Source organism: Corvus kubaryi, unplaced genomic scaffold (genome assembly GCF_017639235.1).
Source record: "Corvus kubaryi isolate FWS band 111438036 unplaced genomic scaffold, C.kubaryi_AGA036_p1.0 split3-73, whole genome shotgun sequence".
Classification (NCBI taxonomy): domain Eukaryota; kingdom Metazoa; phylum Chordata; class Aves; order Passeriformes; family Corvidae; genus Corvus; species Corvus kubaryi.
Genome location: NW_024582091.1, coordinates 46,235,755 through 46,255,872, shown reverse-complemented (window position 1 = coordinate 46,255,872; position 20,118 = coordinate 46,235,755). Strand labels below are relative to the sequence as shown.

The window sequence follows — 20,118 nt, the reverse complement described above, 5'->3', positions numbered from 1 at the left end:
AGGAACATGCAGAGTAACTTGTATAAGCAGGTTATATGAGAGACAGAGCCAATTTCTGAATCATAACATCCTCCCACCCCTAAACTGCTTTTCCTCATACTCAGTAGGGTTTAAGTTTTAATTGCTTACAAAATGGCTCAAAAGAGAGCTGACTTGACAGTAAAATAAGAAACCTGAAAAAGTTTCCAAATCTTATATTGCCCTCTTTCAGCCAGACCTCAAATTCCAAGCTAAGCAGTTTTATATACTCTGATGCAAGTTGACAGCCAAAACCATTGGAATCATCAGCAACATAATACTATTCATGTGAGATAACTACCTGAACTATGATAAGAAATCCCCTGCTGCAGAGGGGAGAGTATAGATTATTGATGAAATCCATGTAAATATTGGAATGAATAAAGCCACTAAAAGTTAAAAATAATACAGAACTGCTCCTCATGGTTTAGCATTGACTGGAAAGGCCTTATGTGCTCAAATATACATAGATGAACACATCTGCTCCAGTAACTACAGCTTAAAGCTGTAATGCTTTTTGTCTGCACATGCTTTTGGGATTAAAAAGAAAAAACATGCTATGAGTAATTGGCTTTTTTTCTAGAAGCAAAATAGGCTTATTATAAACTATTCTATTATGGTTTTGGCAAGTGAACCACACTTCATACAATAGGGATAACAGATGTTGCCGCTGCAGTCTGATCCCCAGAGATAAAACAGAAAGACAATAGTAAAGAATATTCTGATGGGATAAAAATCCAGAGACGATAAGACAAGGTACTGAGAAAAATCTTTACAGAGCCTACCATTAGGATATGGTGTTTCACACAGGGTTAGAAAGTCAACAATAGAATAATCCATTTCTAGCACAGCAGTACTTTTCCCATGCATGACTGTTAAACAGGGTCTTCTTCCTACAGTGTCATATGACAAGCCTCCTGAGAGAATGATGAAAGGCTCCCTGGAATAAAGCAGAGGCATTTAGGATCAAGTCAGGATAAAAGAGACTGGGCAGGTTTTGCAACCTTTTGATAAAGTTCAATGAGATATCATTAAGCAGAGAGGGAGTAAAAAAAAATGTAAACCAGCTCTCCATGAAATATACAGCTTGGGTATGTATTTCAAATCTTATTCTAACTCTTGTTTAAGTCAGACATCGCCTCCAAACTTTTTGTTTATTTAACCAATCTTTGTAACTGCTTGGCAAGATGGGATTTTTTAAAAAAAATTTGTACAACTTTAGAGTTGTTTCTTTTCTATGGAACTGCAGATTCAGATTTGCCAACAGTTCCATTTATCCATAACATAAAACAGTCCAGCAGAATCCGGAAGAAATAGTCCCATTTACTTGCTGTACAGTAATATGACTGCCTTGGAGATGCAACCAATTGTTTGATAAGCTTCAGAGACATAAAACCTTTTAAGTAGCATCACACATTTACTCTAGACATTTTATTAATTTTCCCCCCTACCACCGTGCACAAAAGTCAAGAAACTACTTTGTCATACACTGCTCCCAGTGCAAAATCAAATAGCTGAGTAGAGCAAAGCAAAGATATTTCTTCTAGTCGTGAGAAGAGATTAGAGGCTTCCCTTGAATTTTTTTTAAAAAGCCTTTGCAGAAACATACTTTCAAATACATCCATATATTTCCAATATGCACATCATGTACAGTTTACCATTTCATTTATCGAAAAACAAGATGAAGTAAATGCATGCATTTTACTAGGTATTTTCTTATTTCCTGATTTTCAAGAGTCACTCATTTTAATATTGCTTATGTTTGAAATAGGATATAATCCTTTTTAAAGAGTAGACTGACTGTAAGTATACAGCTCAAAAAATAAATGTTACTCATTACTGACTATTGCCTGAAATTTCACATTATATTTCTGAAGGAAAAATAGGCACTTGACACATCTATCAGTTGCCTCTGATCTACTTTTATGCTCACTTTCAGTGGAAATCCGAACCTTCGTTTGCATCTTCCTTTGAAGAAGCTAGTATATCAGTATCTGGAGAAAGTTTCCTATGGAAAAAAACCCCACCCTGATATATTGTAAAAAGGGAGGCTGAAGAAACCTTTTTTTTATCCTTTCCTATAATACCATCTTTTCCACACTGTCTAAATGGCTTTCACTAGTTGGCACTTGAAACACAAATGTGAGACTAGATATACCTTAATTCTTGAAAACTGTATATTAAGGGTTTGGTTTCTGCACATGCTGCAATTCCTGAGTTTAAGACTTGGCTGAAATGTACTCCATGTTTGTAGCATTGAAGACAAAACAGACTGAGATAAGCTTCCAGCTTCTACAATTATTTCACAACCTGCTTGATCTTCCAGGAAGACCTGTGACTGAAGATTTGATAGGCTCAAAGAGTACAGCTGGCTGAGGAAGAGACCTCAAAGAAATGGCCATAAATCAAGCCATGGCTCCATCAAATTCAATATCCTGCATCCCACAGCAGCCCAGAGTGTATTTCTAGAAAAGGATTAAGTTTTCTCCGAGTCTTCATTTAATCTTAGCTCTTCGTATTGAAACTTCACACAATCTTTTATGGTCAGGTTCATGAAGTAATTTCCAGAAAGTTACACACTCAAATTTAGTCTGACATTTTTCAGGATGTCGGTGAAGAGAAAAATACTGGTGTGGTTTCATTGCATAGGAATGATTTATTGCAGTATTTTTTTGTCCACAGAAATCATCAGGTTTTTTTAAACAATAATGCTGCCAGGACAATTTGCAGTAATTACCAGATTTGCAGATTCACTGAGATCAACTGACAATAACAAAGTAACACATTTCAGTTTTTAATTTTCATATGTCACAGTGACAATTGTATGTCGGTTTCTCCTGGTTTTATTTCTCAAGGTAATCAAACTGCTTTGGGCAGGCTTGCTGGAGGCTGTATCCTTTAGAAGCAAGGAATGGAAGAGCTAAGAATAGAGCACACTGATCTGTCACACAGATTTTCCACAAATGAATCAAAGATTAAAGCTGACTTGAGTCTGACAGAAAGACCACTACAAGTTTGTGTATGAATTTTTCATATTTTCATGAAACCATGGATTTACCATGAATGAGGCTGTGCATTTTCTAATTGAAGTGTTATCTTTCCCCTGTGATACATATTAAAAGGTTAGTGGACATCAACGTTATTAGAAATAAGTAATTTAAAAGATTTATACTTTACATAATAGATGAGACTGATTCAACTTTGGGAATTACATTTTACCTACCTGAAACAATGGAAGACATTTAAAAAAACCAGGGTTCGGATCTTAGAGAATTGCTATGTAGCATTTTTAGCAGCTGCTCATACAGAGATTCTTTGAAACAGTTCTGCTTCAGCAGGTTTGCAAGTAAGCCCCTTACATGAATTTCCTCATCAGTTAAATACGTAAAATCACTTGGACAATACTATGGGAAATTCACTATAAAAGGGGGCAAAGGGTCATTGAAAAAATATTCAGAAAACACAGGATTAGGTCTTGCAACATATGAAAACATAATACAATTGAGAGTTGAGTAGCTCACAACCCAGGAGGATGTTCAATTTTAGAAGTAAACTGTCAAATGTGAGCTAGCTTCTGGCAATCCAGATGTGTGAGAGAATGGTATATACAGAAATCAGGTCATTGGTACCATCTGGCTTATTTTTCAAACCATGAGTAAATCTGTTGAGAAGTTAATCCTAGTATAAAGATGGAAAAGACATCAAGAAGTAGTTTACCTTAATTCTGGAAGTCTTGAAGTCGTAGTGAAGATAAAACTACAAATTCATTTTGAGAAGTGTGGTTTTAAACCAACAAGCTCACACAAGAAAATAGTACTATTCAAACTAAATGAACAGATCAAAAACTTTTACTTAGTGGGAGACACCATCACTAATGTAACCTCTGGGTCCCAATTACACACAACCATCTTGCTAAGAGGCACTGCTCAGTCAGCCAATGACACCTGCATCAGCTACCAAGACAAAACCCTACTGGATTTTGTTTTACATGGAGACTTTTGAGCTCTAATTTCTATTAGACAAGAGCAATTTTACCATAATCCTAATATCAACCAGAGTAAACACTGTAAGGTACTGAACCTGCAGGGGTGGAAAGTGGCGTCAGGACGGACTGAATCTGGAGGGGAAGGGAGTGGCATTAGGAAGCTCAAGAGCTTTTCTGGATTCACTTTAGGCAGAAAAAGTATGCATAACAGGCAACATGGGAACTATTTCAGAAAGATCAAAAAGTAAGCTACCTTTGAAATGCAGTGCTTCACAAAAAGAGTATTTTAGATGAAAAATGGCTGCAGTACAATGACATTATGCTCTGGGATTGCAAAATCATGCCAGTTTGCACAAGGAATATACCAAGCATGTACCTTTTTCACCCCTTATTAATCAATAGTAACCTTTCCATATATATTCTCCCAGAAATAAAGCTACAGACATACCCTCGTTGTAGGGTAAATTACTTGGGCTCTGGATACTTCACTTTTTGCACTATTTGCAGTAAACTTAAAAACCAAACCAACAAACAACAGAAACCCCCACAAAGTTAGAAAAAGAAATAGGTAGCCCATAAAACCCAGAAAAGGCCTCATGTCCTCCTGTTGTCCTGACCCCAGTTTTACAATATGGAAAACATAATGCAGAAAAAAAAAGTGAGAAAGAATTAATAAGAGCTTTAACAGTAAAAATAATAGTGTCTGTAGCCCTTAATATAGGTTGCCATCAGTTATGTTCCTTCCTTTTGGGTGGTTCTGAACCCCTTTGCTCCAAAAACAGATTATTAGAATTAGAAGCAGTGAAAAAAACAGTTAAGATCATATGAATGAAATGTTTTCCACTGGAGGAGATACTGAAACAAACCTAGATTTTTGTGCACGCTACATAGATAACGGAGAAACAAAAAAAAGATGATAGAGAGATGTTCAAAATAAAGTATGGTAATAGTGAACATTTTTTCATAATAAAGACTTGAAATATAATTTAAATATGCATTAAATAGCATCTCTCCAATATCAGCTTTTTTGCTTTATTTTCCTCTGGGTTTTTTTAAATCTGTTTTTGAAGAACTGCTATAGTGAACCGCTATAGAAAAAAGTTTATTTATTTCTTACATTGCTTCAGTAGCCTGAAAAATTTTGTCCTGTCCAGAAATTACTCTCTGTGCTATAGAAATTAAACCGTGAATAAGAAATGACAGCACTTTAGATAAAAGTTAAAATCTTATCTTGTTCTTACTTAGCCAATTCCAAATGGTAAATAGAAAATCTAACAACATTTTAGGTATTGAAAGGTAGCTCTGTCTTGCCTTGAAATTCTTTTAAGATTACAAATGAAACTGAAAATTGAAGTGTAAACTGAAGTACCCATGGCAGTAAATGAATGGAGATTTCCAGTGCACTGCTTCACCACCACAGTGCAGACTGGTGGGGCTTTATTTGTCGTGGAGTTTTTTCACCTCTCTTAATTTCAAGATTCAGGAAGAGTTATCAATAATTGTAGATTTAATAGTGCACTGAAGATAGAAAACATTAGAGAGAGCAGTAAATTAAAATGTATCAAAATACTCAGTTTGGATAAACAGCAGAAAACGAGAGGTGCAACAGAAAAAACAAAAAAAGCCCAACACTAGGAAAAAGTAGCCTTCCCAAACCCCCAAGAATTCTTAGAAATTACACTAAAAGAAGCTCCTCTTTAAACTGTGTGAAAAATCAACTAGTTTTCACATTGTAATACTATAATGCCACAGAACAAGCTCCAAACTAATCATCTCCTTCAGAATTGAAGGCTTTTGATTGCAGAAATTGTAACTTGCTGAAGCTGAGATTTTTTGATTATCTCTCTTTAGATCCGCTTTTGATATTTCAGTAATCCTTTCAGAGAAAGGATTATGCAGACAGATGTACACTTCTGCAAGTAAAACATGGCTTTTCAGATGATGATAGCTTTTTATAAAACTGGGAACTAGCTACAGTTTTAAGTTTCTACTTACCTCACTTTTAGCAAAAAAATAAAAATACCTAAAACCAGTGATATTATGAGTATATCAACACATACTATATTGCATCATTTAAGTAACCATCTTCTACAGATTTGAATGCCTGGAAAGCAAATGAAAATGGTACACAGACCCCCCCAAATAAAAAAGAAAACAAACAAAACAAAAAATTTAAAAAAAAAGAAAAAAATATCAGCTTTTGCAAATAGCTGAACAGATTTCCATGACTATTTTATCTTTATATTGCACTTTTTACTCAAACACTTTAAATCACTTTAGAACCTCAAATAAAAGAAATTCCACACAGTTCATGAAATCCATCAGTCCTAATTGCAGTCTTGGTAACAGAACATGATACTCTAGATACTGTAATTCCATCTGAGCCTCTTGTTGCAATTACTGCTTTGTTACATTCTCAATGTGCATAATTAGGCACATTTCACTGCATAAATGACTGTGCTCTACTAGAAAAACTTCTGTTAATAACATTTTAGGGGGGAGGAACGTATTCAAAATTTAGAATATTCGATTTGGGCTACTATTTGTCAAAGTTCAATTTATCACGTCTGTGTTTTGGTGTCTTCTATGCTTTATCAGCCTTTTTTTTCTTTAGAACTCTCAAAAAATTGAGCAAAAATGCACACAACTTTTAGTAGCATGAAAGAAGCATGCAGATAATGCATTAGCAGCATCTTTGGTTTGTATACAGTAATTCATTCATACAAGTTTTTGTAGTTTATTCATCAACCTCTGATTTATCAAAACTAAAACAAAGCTGTACCATCACAATATGTGTCCCAACAAGTGGGAAACAAAGTCTATTCCCAGAATGTTGCACTATTACATAAGTTCATGTTGCATCCAAAACAAGTCTTACCCAGCTCTAGTCGTTTTATATTCCACCTTAAGGATAGGTTTGCAGGGTTCTGGCTTCTTTCCATCCTTCAGCTGCTTTCCTAAAGTAAATGATTTTCCTGTGTTAATCTTGCAGTTCCATAACATTATGGCAAGTAATGAAATTCACTGTGTGCACCTTGTGAAGTACAACATTCACGCAAACATATATTCAACAACTTTGACAGTTATAGAGTATGCCTTGGAATAATATAATTAAAAATTTGTTAAAGCTCTCAACACACCAGCTTAGAATGTTTAGGAAAAAAACAACTCTAAACCCAACTGCTGTAGAATATTTGTTTTCAAACATATAATCCTCCCCTAAAGTGCTGTTTTAAGCAGCACTAGGAGATTTAAAATTTATGTTGTGTCTACCCTTTTGCAATTAAAATTGGTCAGCTTACAAATAAAGTGAGGTTTATCCTGACTATTATCCTTCAGGGCTGAGACTTCAATTGAGCATGAAAAGCCCGCTCTCCCTCAACTGTTCAATTATCCTCACTGATACATCCTCATTTAAGGACCTAAAGTAAGTTGCTAAGACATGACATAGAGACATGAACACCACGTAAGCCTGGCATTTGTGCAGAACTTATTCGAAGAGCAGCAGCATATTTCACAGAAGAACAACATGTAATGTTAATTTCCTAGATTAACATTAATGCAAGACCTCTCAGAAGTGGGAGCATCTTATCAGATGCTTGTCTTCCTCTGTTACAAACCTTTCTGAGAATTTATGTGGTAACCTACACATTTATACGTAAACAAGTGCTTGCTTATATGCATTTTAAACAATACATGGGATTGTAATGTCAAGAGAAAAGCAAGCCCTACAAAATATGCATTAGTTAACTTTGAGATCAGTGCCATCGTGTGAAAGGCAAGCTTAAAGTTTACAGATTTAGAGAAAGCTGCGCTAATTTGGCTTCTTACTTCATAAAGATTTTTCTTTTTCAAGTGAAATCTATGAGAAACTGGTATGACAAAGTTTTTACTGCACTGAAAGTGCACTTTTAATACTTGGTTTTTTTTGCAAACCACATTTCTATTAAAAACAAGTTCTCTATGTTTTAAGAGCTGTCAAGTGCAGTGAGTATCCATTTTCATCTTACCATGTGGAGTGATTGTCTGGAATGGTTTGGTAGGAGATTTTACATTCCATATGGTCAAGGTACCATCTGAGTGACTACAAATGAATTGTTTTCCTTCATGATGCCAAGCCACGGAGTGGATAGCCTATGCAAGAAAAAGCAGAACAGCTCAAGTCATGTATCTTCTTATCATTTTATTCTTATACCTTCCTCAGTGACATTAAACAGCAGAAGCCAATTAGAGAAGTTACTAATTCAATAATACCTATCTTATTATGTCCGAATTTACCCATGGCAAGTTTTCTGTATGTAAGTAGTACTTCCAGATACACCTTATCCATCAAAAATACTTCACTGTAATGACATGTTTAGGGGGAAGGGGGGGAATCCATCCTCTTCAGCATAGTATTGATGTGTTTTTCCATGAAAGGTAGCATGAAGATAATAACTGCAAGCACTTATTTAAGCTTTTCTAACCAAAACTTTTCACTATTGGGAAAAAACATACTGTCCATACAAAAAACCATGGGATGAGATTATTAAGTTCAAGTATTGCATATCGTTTTGAGATGTCTATGTGGATGTGCACAAGAGGCAAGCATTGGCTCAAAACTTCCATAAAACAAGAATTGAAGTAATAAGCCTTTTTTGAAATGATGATGATGAAAGGAAAGTATTGGCCTGGATGCTCTAATATAGCAATGGCAGCTTTGAAGTTCAGGAAAGCGTAGGAATCTACTAGTAAATCTTTCCATAAATACAAAATCATCTCTATACTCTCAAAATTAGGAATGGAACGATTACACCATGCAACATGAAATCTGCAGAAAACAGCTAAATAAATAAAATCTAGTTGCTGCCTTAAGGCAAGAGGAAAGTAAATGATGCAAAGAATAAAAATAAGGCAAAAATATGAAGTAGCAGGAAAAGATTGGTGCCATTTCTGTTTCCAGCATCTCTATTAGTACTTGGAGACATTTCAAAACCATTAGGTGATATTCAAGGGCATTTTAGTTATAGCATGAAAATATCAGTAAACAATGAAACCTCAAAGTATTTCTCTACTACCCAGAACGTGCAAAAGGAACTATTAACTGCAAGAAACATGGAACTTCGGTATTATTGAAAAGGTAGATTTTGTTATAAAGGCATTACTCTGGGTAAACTAGAAAAGCAGGTGCTGTATAAGTGAAAGCTAATGGGCTCCACAATATCATCTTTTGAGTGGATACCCTCAGCAGTGATTCTGTCTGTAAGCAGGGCTTACACTCACTCCAGCTCTTCAGGGACCTAGGGATTTCCTCTGTGAGGAAACCTGGTGGTGTGAGCAGTAGAGAATTGTAACCAGCACTGAAAGCTTAAGCAGTAATCACTGGGTGAAGAGCACATCTCAAGACAGATCCAAGCAAGCTTTGCTCAAACTGACTATACACAGATCAGGTTTTCACATTTCATGAAGTTATACAAAGAGACAAGACAAGTTCCAGCAAACTGATTGGGAGAATCCAGAGCTTAAACAACAGACAAAAACGGCTATACTACATCAGCCTAGAGTCTCTGATAATAATTTATCCAATTTAAATTAATAGAAGACTGGATATATGTAAACTACAGCTTAATTTTGGCATTTATGCCAGAATTAATCTGTAGTTTACATATATCCAGTCTTCTATTAATTTCAATTTAATATTGTTCCCCAGGTATTGTGGAATCACTACAGAATTTGTTAGATTCTGTGTACCAATATCACATCTACACATGTAGCCCAGAAACCTACATGCCTCACGTGATGTCTCCTAGTGTCCAAGTGAAATAGTCCTGCTCATTCTGTCAAATAAATTTCTATTTAGTAACAAATGATATTGTAAAAGAAATTTTGCATAAATACTGAAAATTTGTTTTTATATACCAACATTATACCAAATAAAGCAAGGAATCAACAAGCTTGAGAGTGCTGACTCTACTAGTAAAGAGAAAGATGCATTTTAATAAGCTCTTGTCACTAAGAAAATAAATGTCTACAGCATGCTTAGCAATACAATATAATCAGTACATTTTACATAATCTCCCATAAGAAGTCTAACCCTGACAACAGTAGGCAGCCAATAATGTAAATAGAATAGTTTGATCCACATTTATGTAGCAATAGACCTTAAGAACCAGTAAGAAAGCAAGTTTTATAGAAGGAAGGAAGAATAAATACGAGAAATGATCACTTCCTTTTCTTAAAAAAAAAGTCAAGAGGAGGGAAATGCAACAACCTATTACTGTTGAAACAGCACTAACCCTTAAAAAGATCTGAGCACAAAGGAAAAGGATGACTGCTCTCACTTTCTGGAGGGAACATGGAGGGATGAAAAAAAAACTCTGAAAGAGAACAATGAGCCTTTTGGCTTTGTGGTATTTACTGTCTAGTTTTAGCCTCTCTAGAGTGTCTTGTTATATTTAGTAGTGCAGCTAAGTATTTCTTAAAATGTAACTAAAATACATGATTTATGTTTTTTTAAATAATCCAGCAAACCTGTGAGCTGGGTATGGTAAACTTTTATCCTTTGCTATCACACTATTCAGAAATTCTTGTGAGCTTAAAAAATAAAACCAACTCTGTAAGTAGCTCCAGCACTATCTCGAGGTACACAAGATGACCTAATGACAAGACAATTATAATGGAAAAAGTACAATAACCTTAAGTAGTACTAGTTAGCTGATAGCACTAGTTTACTAGAAACAGTCTCAGTCACCAAAAAAACCCTGATATCTGAAAAATCATCTCAATACACAACAGCAGAAAATGTTGACATTTTTTCCAGGGTTAATATTAGTGCTGGAATTTGAAGGACAGCATAAAAGAGAAAAATCAAGCAGAATCCACTAAGACTGCAAATCTGTGCAAATCTTGTAAGACACTAAAGAGCCCCTAGGAGTAATACATTTTTATTCCAATATTTTACACAAAACTTACTGATGCAGAATAAAACTCTCAGTTTTAATCTTAATTCTCACCATGATTAAAACTTCCTGTTTTCTTTTTGGTACCATAATACAGCAGAATGCTTGTATCAGCTGCTGCAGATTTAACTGTCTCTCAAATATTTGCTGGTCATATGGGACCAGAAAGTAACCCCTTATAACAAAATCATACCCAAGTGTCACAGAGGATTGTTGCTATATTTAAGGCACAGGGCATTTGTATCCTTAAGTAGAGTCGTCTACACAGGTAAACCAAGTCCTGACCTCACTACCATTCTGAGTCCTTCCATCTACAAACACAAACCAAATACAGGGAAACTTCACAGGAACTTACACAGAGAGGACAAATAAGAAAGCAACCAACTTTGTCTAGATAAATTTTTATATTCAATTAATTACAACTAAAGGTTTCTTATTGGATGTATTCCTACTACCACCTTCACTTTAATTCAAATTTAAGGTACCTGTTCTGGATTCTAAGGAAGTTTGTTTCAAAACTTTGAGATAGTTATGTATTTTCTGAGGGGGTGGGGAATTGAATCTTACTTTTTTGAATACCACCACAATAGTTCTGTTCTGGCACATATGCCAAAACTTTATCAGAAACTGTAGAAACTATCCCTGAGTTTTATGTGGAGACAGGCTGTACACAAACGCAAAATCAATTCACCATCTGTTCCAGGAAGATTATCCCATGTGGAAAAATTACTGCTGTGCTGCCTGCAAAAAAGGTGAATATATCTTATTTTAAGAAGGAAACATTCTTGCAGCAACTGCAGCAGTTAACTGAGGGAGACTTACATAGGACTGTAAAATGTAATCACAAATAAAAAAAGTCTGAGGAACAAAATTAAAAGCATTTATATGCAAGTCTCCTACAGAAATACCTTAAGTAGATCACTAGATTTTCAAGATATTAATGCATATTTAAAAATATTGTATGAAATTTTATTTTACTGCTGCTGTAAGTTGTCAATATCCCTAGAAATTACTATTAGCTCTTGGTTCCTTTAAGAGGTACAAAAATTAATAATTTAAATGCAGCCTTACAATTTAAGAGACAAGTTCACCAATAAAGACTCAAGTTTTGATGGTATTTTTCCACCAAGAGAATTTAGCTCTTTGAATTTATTAAATACGGATACAAAAAATCCCATTCTTTTAAATTCCTACGGGCTCATTTTAGCCCTACAGCTGATTACACGCATATGATATTCGGAACAGTTTGAGACCACTCTTCTCATCTGTCATGGTTTAACCCCAGCCAGCAGCCAGGCACCACACAGCTGCTCACTCACCAGCAGGATGTGGGGGAGAATCAGAAAAAAATGTATAGCTCATGGGTTGAGATAAGAACAGTTTAATAACTGAATAAAAAGAACTACTCAGCTCAACTAAAACATCAGTGTGTTATCAAAGTTATTCATAGTGAATCTAAACACACAGCACTGTGCCAGCTACTAGAAAGAAAATTAAACCTATTCCAGCGAAAACCAGAACAGTACATGAAGAATTTCACATAAAGAAAATACAAAAGTTATTAATTTAAGCACTCCACCCTGTTTTCAAGAGAATTTTTCTAATCCTGTTTTCTAACACCAAATTTAGACCACTGCAAATATGGAATGCACCAGAGACATTGATAAGTCCTTTCACAATTCTTTGGATTTCTCAAAGATCCTTTACTCTCTTGTGACATTAATTGAGCTTGAAATATACTGTGCATGACTGGCAAAGTCCATGATTAGTTATTCTGCAAACCAGATTGGTTATTTACCACATCCCATCCAGATTTCACAGTCTTATTATGACAGTCCCTTAGTTTCCATGGACATGGGCAGCATTTCACTTAAACGTGAATGGATGATGACACCGACTCCTTTTCTACAGGTTCACCAAAATATAAAAAGAAAGTATTTTAAAACTTGCAAGTACCTATGCTAAGGTACTTGTCAACAACCTAAGGAAGGGGAAAGAATGCTGCAAAAGAAAGAAAACAAACAAAAAAAAAATGTAGCTACTGAGACTTAAATGACAATACATCATGAAAATTGTTTCAACGAAATGAAATATGCTGACACACTTTGGTTTCTGGCGAGTCACATACCAGGGTTGTTTCTCTTTCCCCTGTCCTCCTAATTCCACAAGCTACTTTGACATGTTTTTAATGCTCTAAAATAATCTCTTACAGTCAACCATGTACCAGAACACTGAGTCTAAAAATAGTGATCTATAATGCATTATAGAAAAGCTTACTTGACATCAGAACAAACAAAATATTACTTGAAGAAGAGACTTGATTATAAAATAAGCTTTAGTTTTCAGAAGTTATGGTTGAGGGATTTGGGGGTTTTTTTAGGAAAAAACTAATAGTTGAGAAATTTGTTTTATTTCTTTCATGAACATATGAGTTGGGAAACGACTGCAATATAAACTGTATTTCACATAACAAATGCACAGCTTACTTTCCTTAAATGCCCTGTGTCTGCATATAAAAGGCTTAAGAATGGTGAAAAAGGAATTTAGTCTTACTTTTTCATTGAGCCTGCCTAAGACAAAAAGGATGTTTTGAGTAAAGGATTTTAAAGAAATATTCTAAACAAAAGTTAATTCATAGCTGCAGTTTCACTATGTACAAATAATTTCCTCCAAATTCTCTGAAAAAGAATGTTACATTTGTGCATTATTCTAACCAATTCTAAATATTCAAAATATTACTGTTATAATAAAAAATATACACTACTTTAAGTTCAGGATTTAATTCATAATATAGAAAGATCAAGTACAAATTAGAACTAAATTCTCTGAATTTTCCTGTAAGTAGGATGTTATGGAGGGAAGAACATGCCAGCAATCAGCAGTAACCCTAATCATGACCTAGAGCTGCGCCCCCAGCCACGGCTAATGTTGCACACCTGCTCCTGTCCTTGGAATGAGTGTCCTAGTGCTGCAGCTATTAGACCAGGATGCTGGGAAGGCACACATGTTCAGACAGAAGAAAGTGTGGACAGTGTTCCATTAACCTGGCTTTCAGGCAACAAATGAGACTGCCCTACCACAACATGGGAATTTACTTCAAGAAAGCCTCCTAAAGGTCAGGCCGTTTGAAATGAAACCAAGCAGGAAGCTACAAAACCATATAATTGGATTCAACTTCTTCCCTCAGGAAATACAGGTACCTTTCTACAAACCTCTGGACACACAGGGATTTTAACCCTCATTATGATCTTCCTCTGCTAAGGAGCAAAGGATGACATTTGGATCCCTGCACACATCCGAAGTTTTGAGTTAAGAAAGTTGCATCAAATGATGGTGATAGATTGCACAGACTTTCAAGTTACATGCTTTAAGAAGAACATCAGCTGCAAAGTGATGAGAGAGGAGGAAACCAATCCAATGGCAAAGTTTCTAGTAAACATTCTTTATGGTATCAGTGTCCTGGCCACCCTGCTCATGATGCCTGAGGAAGCCTAGCCACCCTCTAAGATGGCAAGTGTGACAAGATTGGACTAAGTAGCTCTCTTTTTACTGGTTGTCAACTCCACACTCAGAAGAGCTCTCATCAAGAACAAGCAGAGAACCAATGGTATAAATCCTAAGGCTTAAAATCCTGCTCCTGCTACCGGGCAGAATGCTGCATGCATTACTCTCCGTGAGGGAAGAGGTGAAGCATGCTGTGACATTAGATGCTTCCTGTCCCTTAAAGGTAGGTTGGCACACATGTTCATGATGGAATACAGCCCTTACACTCAGTGCATAAAAAGCTCTCTGACAATGCCAGGAAACCAGGAAGTCAACAAGAAACTAGCTAGAAAGATTCTGTGCACAGAAATATCCAAATTTATGCAGTCAGCAGGAAACAAAATGGCAAAGAACTTTATTTGCTCTGCATCACACTAACCAGAGACAGAGGAGATCTCCTGAGATAAGGCACTGTTCCACTGTTCCTCTCTGAGTCTTCTGTGTGCACACCCTCGTGAGCAAGGAAACCACAACATTACCAGATCATAATTTTTTTTCTCTTTCCTTCCTAACCATTCCCAAGTTATGATAAGCACATTTCTTTGCCAAGGGTCTGACCTGAGGTATTTCATTATCTCTTCTGCAACCAAAAAACCCAAACTGAATGCCCAGATGCATTCATTTCTAAATCCTAAAAAAAATCAAAGATATAACATCTGAACTATTCACTGATCTCTGTAGCCTCTCAAGTCAGAATTGGTTCCAAAAAGTATTGAGACAGATATTTAGTCAATTTTTAAATAAATGGACCACAAAAAAAACCAAAAAAACCAACCAAATAAAAAAAAACCAAAACAGAATAAGCAGCACGGTGTCTGCCTTAGCTGAGTTTCTAGAAACTGCAATAAAATTTTAATAAAGAACAGAGTTAACTGACATATGGATGAGTATAACATACCAGAGAGAAGTAGTCAACAAACCTCCAAGAATGGTACCAGGCATGTGGCTCACGGAAATGCCACTTAAGCTGTCTACACAATTTTCAAAGTCCTTCAACAGCGTATCTCAAAGGAAGCTAAAACTAAACAGACTAAATACTTTTGAACAAATAAATAACTGGTTAATGAAGTAACACAATGTGGAATAAAGACAGGATGGCACCAATTGATTAGTTCATGGATGAAGCTAAGGTAGAAACCCTCAGGGATCTATACTGCTGAGTTTGCCCATAAGCAACTTGGAAAACTAGAACAACAACATTAAGATGGTAGAGTCTACTGACAGTACCAAACTACATTCGAAGTAAAAATCATGATTTCAGTGAAAAACTGCAGAAAGACTTAAATTTTTACTGTCCAACTATGTCAATGTAAAATGATGCCTAAATGTCAGGACTTTGACCTGACAAGTAACACCTGAAGAATGAGTCTCTAGTTTTATAGTGGGTTGTTCCAAGGAAGCATCTGCTTTATGCTTGGAGCATCAAAAGGCTAATCCAATATCAAGATCAAGGGAAAAAGAAAACAAGTCCAAAGATAATTATTCCACATGATAAATCCAGTGTGCCCACATCTTCATACATACTATGCTTCTGTGCTTCTGTTTTATAAAACAAAGATAAAATAGAATGGTTAAAAAAGTTAAGAGAAGAACACGACGAGTAAGAGGTATAGGAAGAAAAACATGAGGAAGACACAAGTAAATTTACGAAAAAAAATTACAGAGGGAATTAATTAAGTTCATGCAATGAAAATGGAAGTGAGAAAAATTGTTCTTTGGATAACATACTTTGGGAGTTATATGGACATTTCTGATGATCTAAGGCTTAGACTACTTCAGAAACTCCCCCACCAAGCAAACTCTTGATTGGTAGTATACACACAAGTACAAGTACTGAGGCAGAACTGCCACCAAAAAAACCCAACAACCACGCCCCCCTCCCCCCCCCAAAAAAACCCCTAAAGCTGGTACCAAACAATGAAAAGTCATTTTACAATCAACAAAATGTAATCAAGACCAATTTTATATTATTTTAAATGAAATACATCAACTTGCATATTATGCCAAATGATTTTTCTTAAATCTCAGTCTTTCAAAAAGTCTTTTCTCTCGAGAATCAAGTTTTAAAGAAATGAATGCCACTTAATGCTATTGTTTTTTTAAACCTCCCCCAGTCTTATTCCAAAGAATTGATCTTGATCTTATTCTACAGAGAAAAGGTGTTTACAGAAATGTGGTAGTGAGACTTTGTATTTAGTGGTTTCTTCCCCTGCCCTTTCCTCTCGCAGTTCTGAGAATATGTGAGAGATTCCAAATTACAGAAATTGCTAAACCATCTTGTTTCAATGTGAGCCCTTAACAAAGATCTAAAACCTTAGTAAAGAAATCCAATCCATGCCACCATTCATTACTTTACAAACTTAAACTCAGTGAAGTTATTTGATCTGAAGTTTATTATCCAAGCCCTAGTGCTCTTTTAGAGACGATTTCCAGTACTTGCAATTTCAAAGAGACCTACTTATTGATCCACTGGTCACAGAAGCAGGAGATTAAAAAATAATAAAAATCACTATTACAGTAGTGAATTATATCCTCAAAGCAATGCAGATGAAAAATATTACCTCATCATGTGTATATCTATAATCTGCCTTCTTTGACTTCAGGTCCCATAATACCACCGTTCCAGATTCAAAGCCAATCAGAAGCTGCATTAATAAGAAGATGCATTAATTCTTTATAAGGAAAAGCAAAATGGTATCATTTGCAACGCCTGAAGTTCTTGTCCCAAAAGATATGCAGCATAATACTATATGTAGTAACTGCAAGTAGTTACAAAAAACAAAAATTAAAGAGGTGAAGGCCTCAGTGTTAGAAAAGTTTACTTCGTACTTATTCTCCTTACGTTCCAGAAAATATAATGGACATTCATGCAAAATCAGAAAAAAATGAAAGCATCCTTCTGAAGATTCCTTGGAAATTGTTTTGAGTTCCAGAAAGACCAACATTAAACCTTGCTATGTATATTCCATCCTGAGTGAAAATGAGGGATGTTGAAAAAGAAAACTTTATTGGGCATTATCCTCACTGGAATTAATTCTTCTTAAATTTGCTGGAAGAATAGAATATCCCACCTGAAGTTCTCAGTAAGAGCTCATCGTCTATAAAGAAATTATGTACTATGAGCTTTCTCCAGATGTTAATCACAATTGAGATAACTGGCTGAAGGAACACCAGAAACATTATTTGTTCATAGGAGGAAAGCTAGATAAATTAAACTAGGTAATTTCCCAAATAATCTTTTTGCAAGAAGCAAGATGAAACCTTTTCTGCAGGGAATGAAGACTCAAATTGCTCTTAGTACTTGGTCTAACACACTGTTGAGTATCCAAGTGTTTTGCTCTCCTATCTTAAGTGCTACTTCTCGTAATGGAAAAAAACCAAACCCCAAGGCCAACATAAGGCAGTAGTAACAATCTATTGCCACACCTAGAGGTTTTGCCTGGACAGTCTTTCCAGCATGTCCAGTTGTTTCCAGTACAAAAACAACAGATCTCCTACAAGCTTACAAAGAAAATATTTAATCTCTTTCAGTGCTATACAGCACTAAAATACCATAAATATTAGATATGTTTGATCTAGTAAAAGTGAATATTCAATTTTTCCCATTAACATTATGTATACTATTATTTTAAATTATCTTGCCTATCATATGCCATATATTATTATTTTTCTATGTTTACCTAAAACCTTAGAAAAACCACTATGATTAGAAAGCTAAAAGCATGAACAAATTTTAAAAGTGAGTACACAGGGAGTTTTTGCAACTGCACAGGGGTTTTTTCCAGCAATGTTTTTCTTATGAGAAATAAGAAAACGTAAGGTTGGATTTCAAAACAATGATTAATAGCCTGATGAATAAAACCAGTAATTTTTAAACTTTATTGACAATAATTAGATGTGGGGTGGAATACATCGAAATAAATTGATCATTTATATTTTATGAAAATCAACAACTTCATATTCTAGAGTCCATAAGCCTGCAATGTGATTCAAACCTAATTCTACAGAGAAACACACTAGCTATGCACTTACTGCAGTGAGCTTCACACTAATGAAAAAACCTCTACTCATTAAATTTTCTGCTGGACTGAAACCTCAGGTGTTCAGGATACAAGCTGATAACTAGCTAAAACTTTCAAACCACTGCTAAGACAACAGGATCATTCCCTCTACAATTTAATCTACTACTGACATGAAAAGCACAAAGTAGACAAAAAATATTTCTCTTGCATATGCAGAACACTAGTAAGCAAAGTAAGCAAAATGGTATGTCACAGGACAAAGACTCTTGTCTTGCAAGGGCTTCAAGAACATGTACTGTAAAACCTTCGGTCAAGATGAACAGATGTATTATGATTGTTAATACTATCTCATAAGAATGAAAAGGCAAGTCTAATACATAGATCTTTCTCACATATTTTGGTTCACTTTTCTGAAATATCTTGTTGTTATGTAGGCCAGTTTCATTAGCACACAGCACCTAGTGATTATAATAAATTGCCTAAAATGTGAATATGAGTTAGATGTCAAATTCCACAAAACCCCTGTCTCAGATTAGTTAATCTAAAGACAAAGTACATGGTATTCTATAAAAATATGCTGTTTCACAACTTTAAAATGTTTATTTGTATAACATCCAAGAGCATGAAAAAGAGCATGATAATTAATTTCCATCACACTTTCAGCACTCTAGTTATGACAGGTGTTTTTTTTGTAACATCTTAATTTTTATCACCGTAAGTAAAATTCTTTGCTTTTATTTCCAGAAGTTTTGCAGCTAAGGATTTTCATCTGTGTTTTCAAATGTTTCCGATTACAAGATGAATTATTCCAGTAATGTGCCCTACAGTCATGTCTGTACCTTGCCTTGTATTACTTTCAGGGCCTAAAACTTTTGTTGCCCTCATATACTTAATCCTTCCTTAAATAGGAGTGGTATCTATACTTTTAAAAAGCCTTGCTTTGAAAATAACGTATTGAAGAGTCTTTAAACATATCCTACCTTTCCTTCATCCATTGGATTGTCACTAATGTGGACAACAGGTCCTGGGTGAGATTTGGATGACCTAAAAAAGAAATACTTCAATTAAAAAAAAAAATGTTTCCCTGCCCTAAACGGCATCACAAAATGATTGGAAGTAATACAGATTCTGCAGATACAGACTCCATGCAAGCAAGTTGTGACATTTCAAAATGGAGTTACTTTTATCTTCAAGCCCATAAATGCTGTGTCTATGTAGACACTTAGTTTCTGTCTTAAGGAACGACTTATTTACTGCCTATCAACAAAAAAATTACCATCAGCTTTAAAAATTTTATCTTAACACCTGTTGTTACAAAATTGACACTGTTGGATAAAATGTTGACTTTTACACTGGAAAACAGGCTTTGCCATTATTAATAAACTGCTCAAGACAGCCATTGTTACAATAACACAGAATTAACATTTTATGTTGACTTCTTGATATTGAAGAAGATGGAAGAATCTTCTGTTAAAGAGCTGTGTTTGCTGCAGCACCCTTTGGCAAGTGATGGACTCCGTGTATTTTTGAAAGTAGACGTACTGGGAGCAAAACACCAGCACAGGAAGAGAAGCACACAACTACATCTTTTCCCCTACAAACCATTATATTT

General features: G+C 35.2%; 1 protein-coding gene across 13 annotated transcripts in view; it reads right to left on the bottom strand.

Annotated features, from left to right (window-relative positions):
* STXBP5 (syntaxin binding protein 5) overlaps positions 1 to 20,118 on the bottom strand; it is a 108,877-nt gene that overhangs the window by 40,620 nt on the left and 48,139 nt on the right. For all 13 annotated transcript variants that reach the window (XM_042017191.1, XM_042017193.1, XM_042017197.1 and 10 more), the window contains exons 6-10: positions 19,487 to 19,550; positions 17,046 to 17,129; positions 8,014 to 8,137; positions 6,882 to 6,960; positions 804 to 958 (exon numbers count right to left, since the gene is read on the bottom strand). In XM_042017191.1, the coding sequence (XP_041873125.1) occupies positions 804 to 958; positions 6,882 to 6,960; positions 8,014 to 8,137; positions 17,046 to 17,129; positions 19,487 to 19,550 (506 nt within the window). The remainder of the gene's footprint in view (positions 1 to 803; positions 959 to 6,881; positions 6,961 to 8,013; positions 8,138 to 17,045; positions 17,130 to 19,486; positions 19,551 to 20,118) is intronic.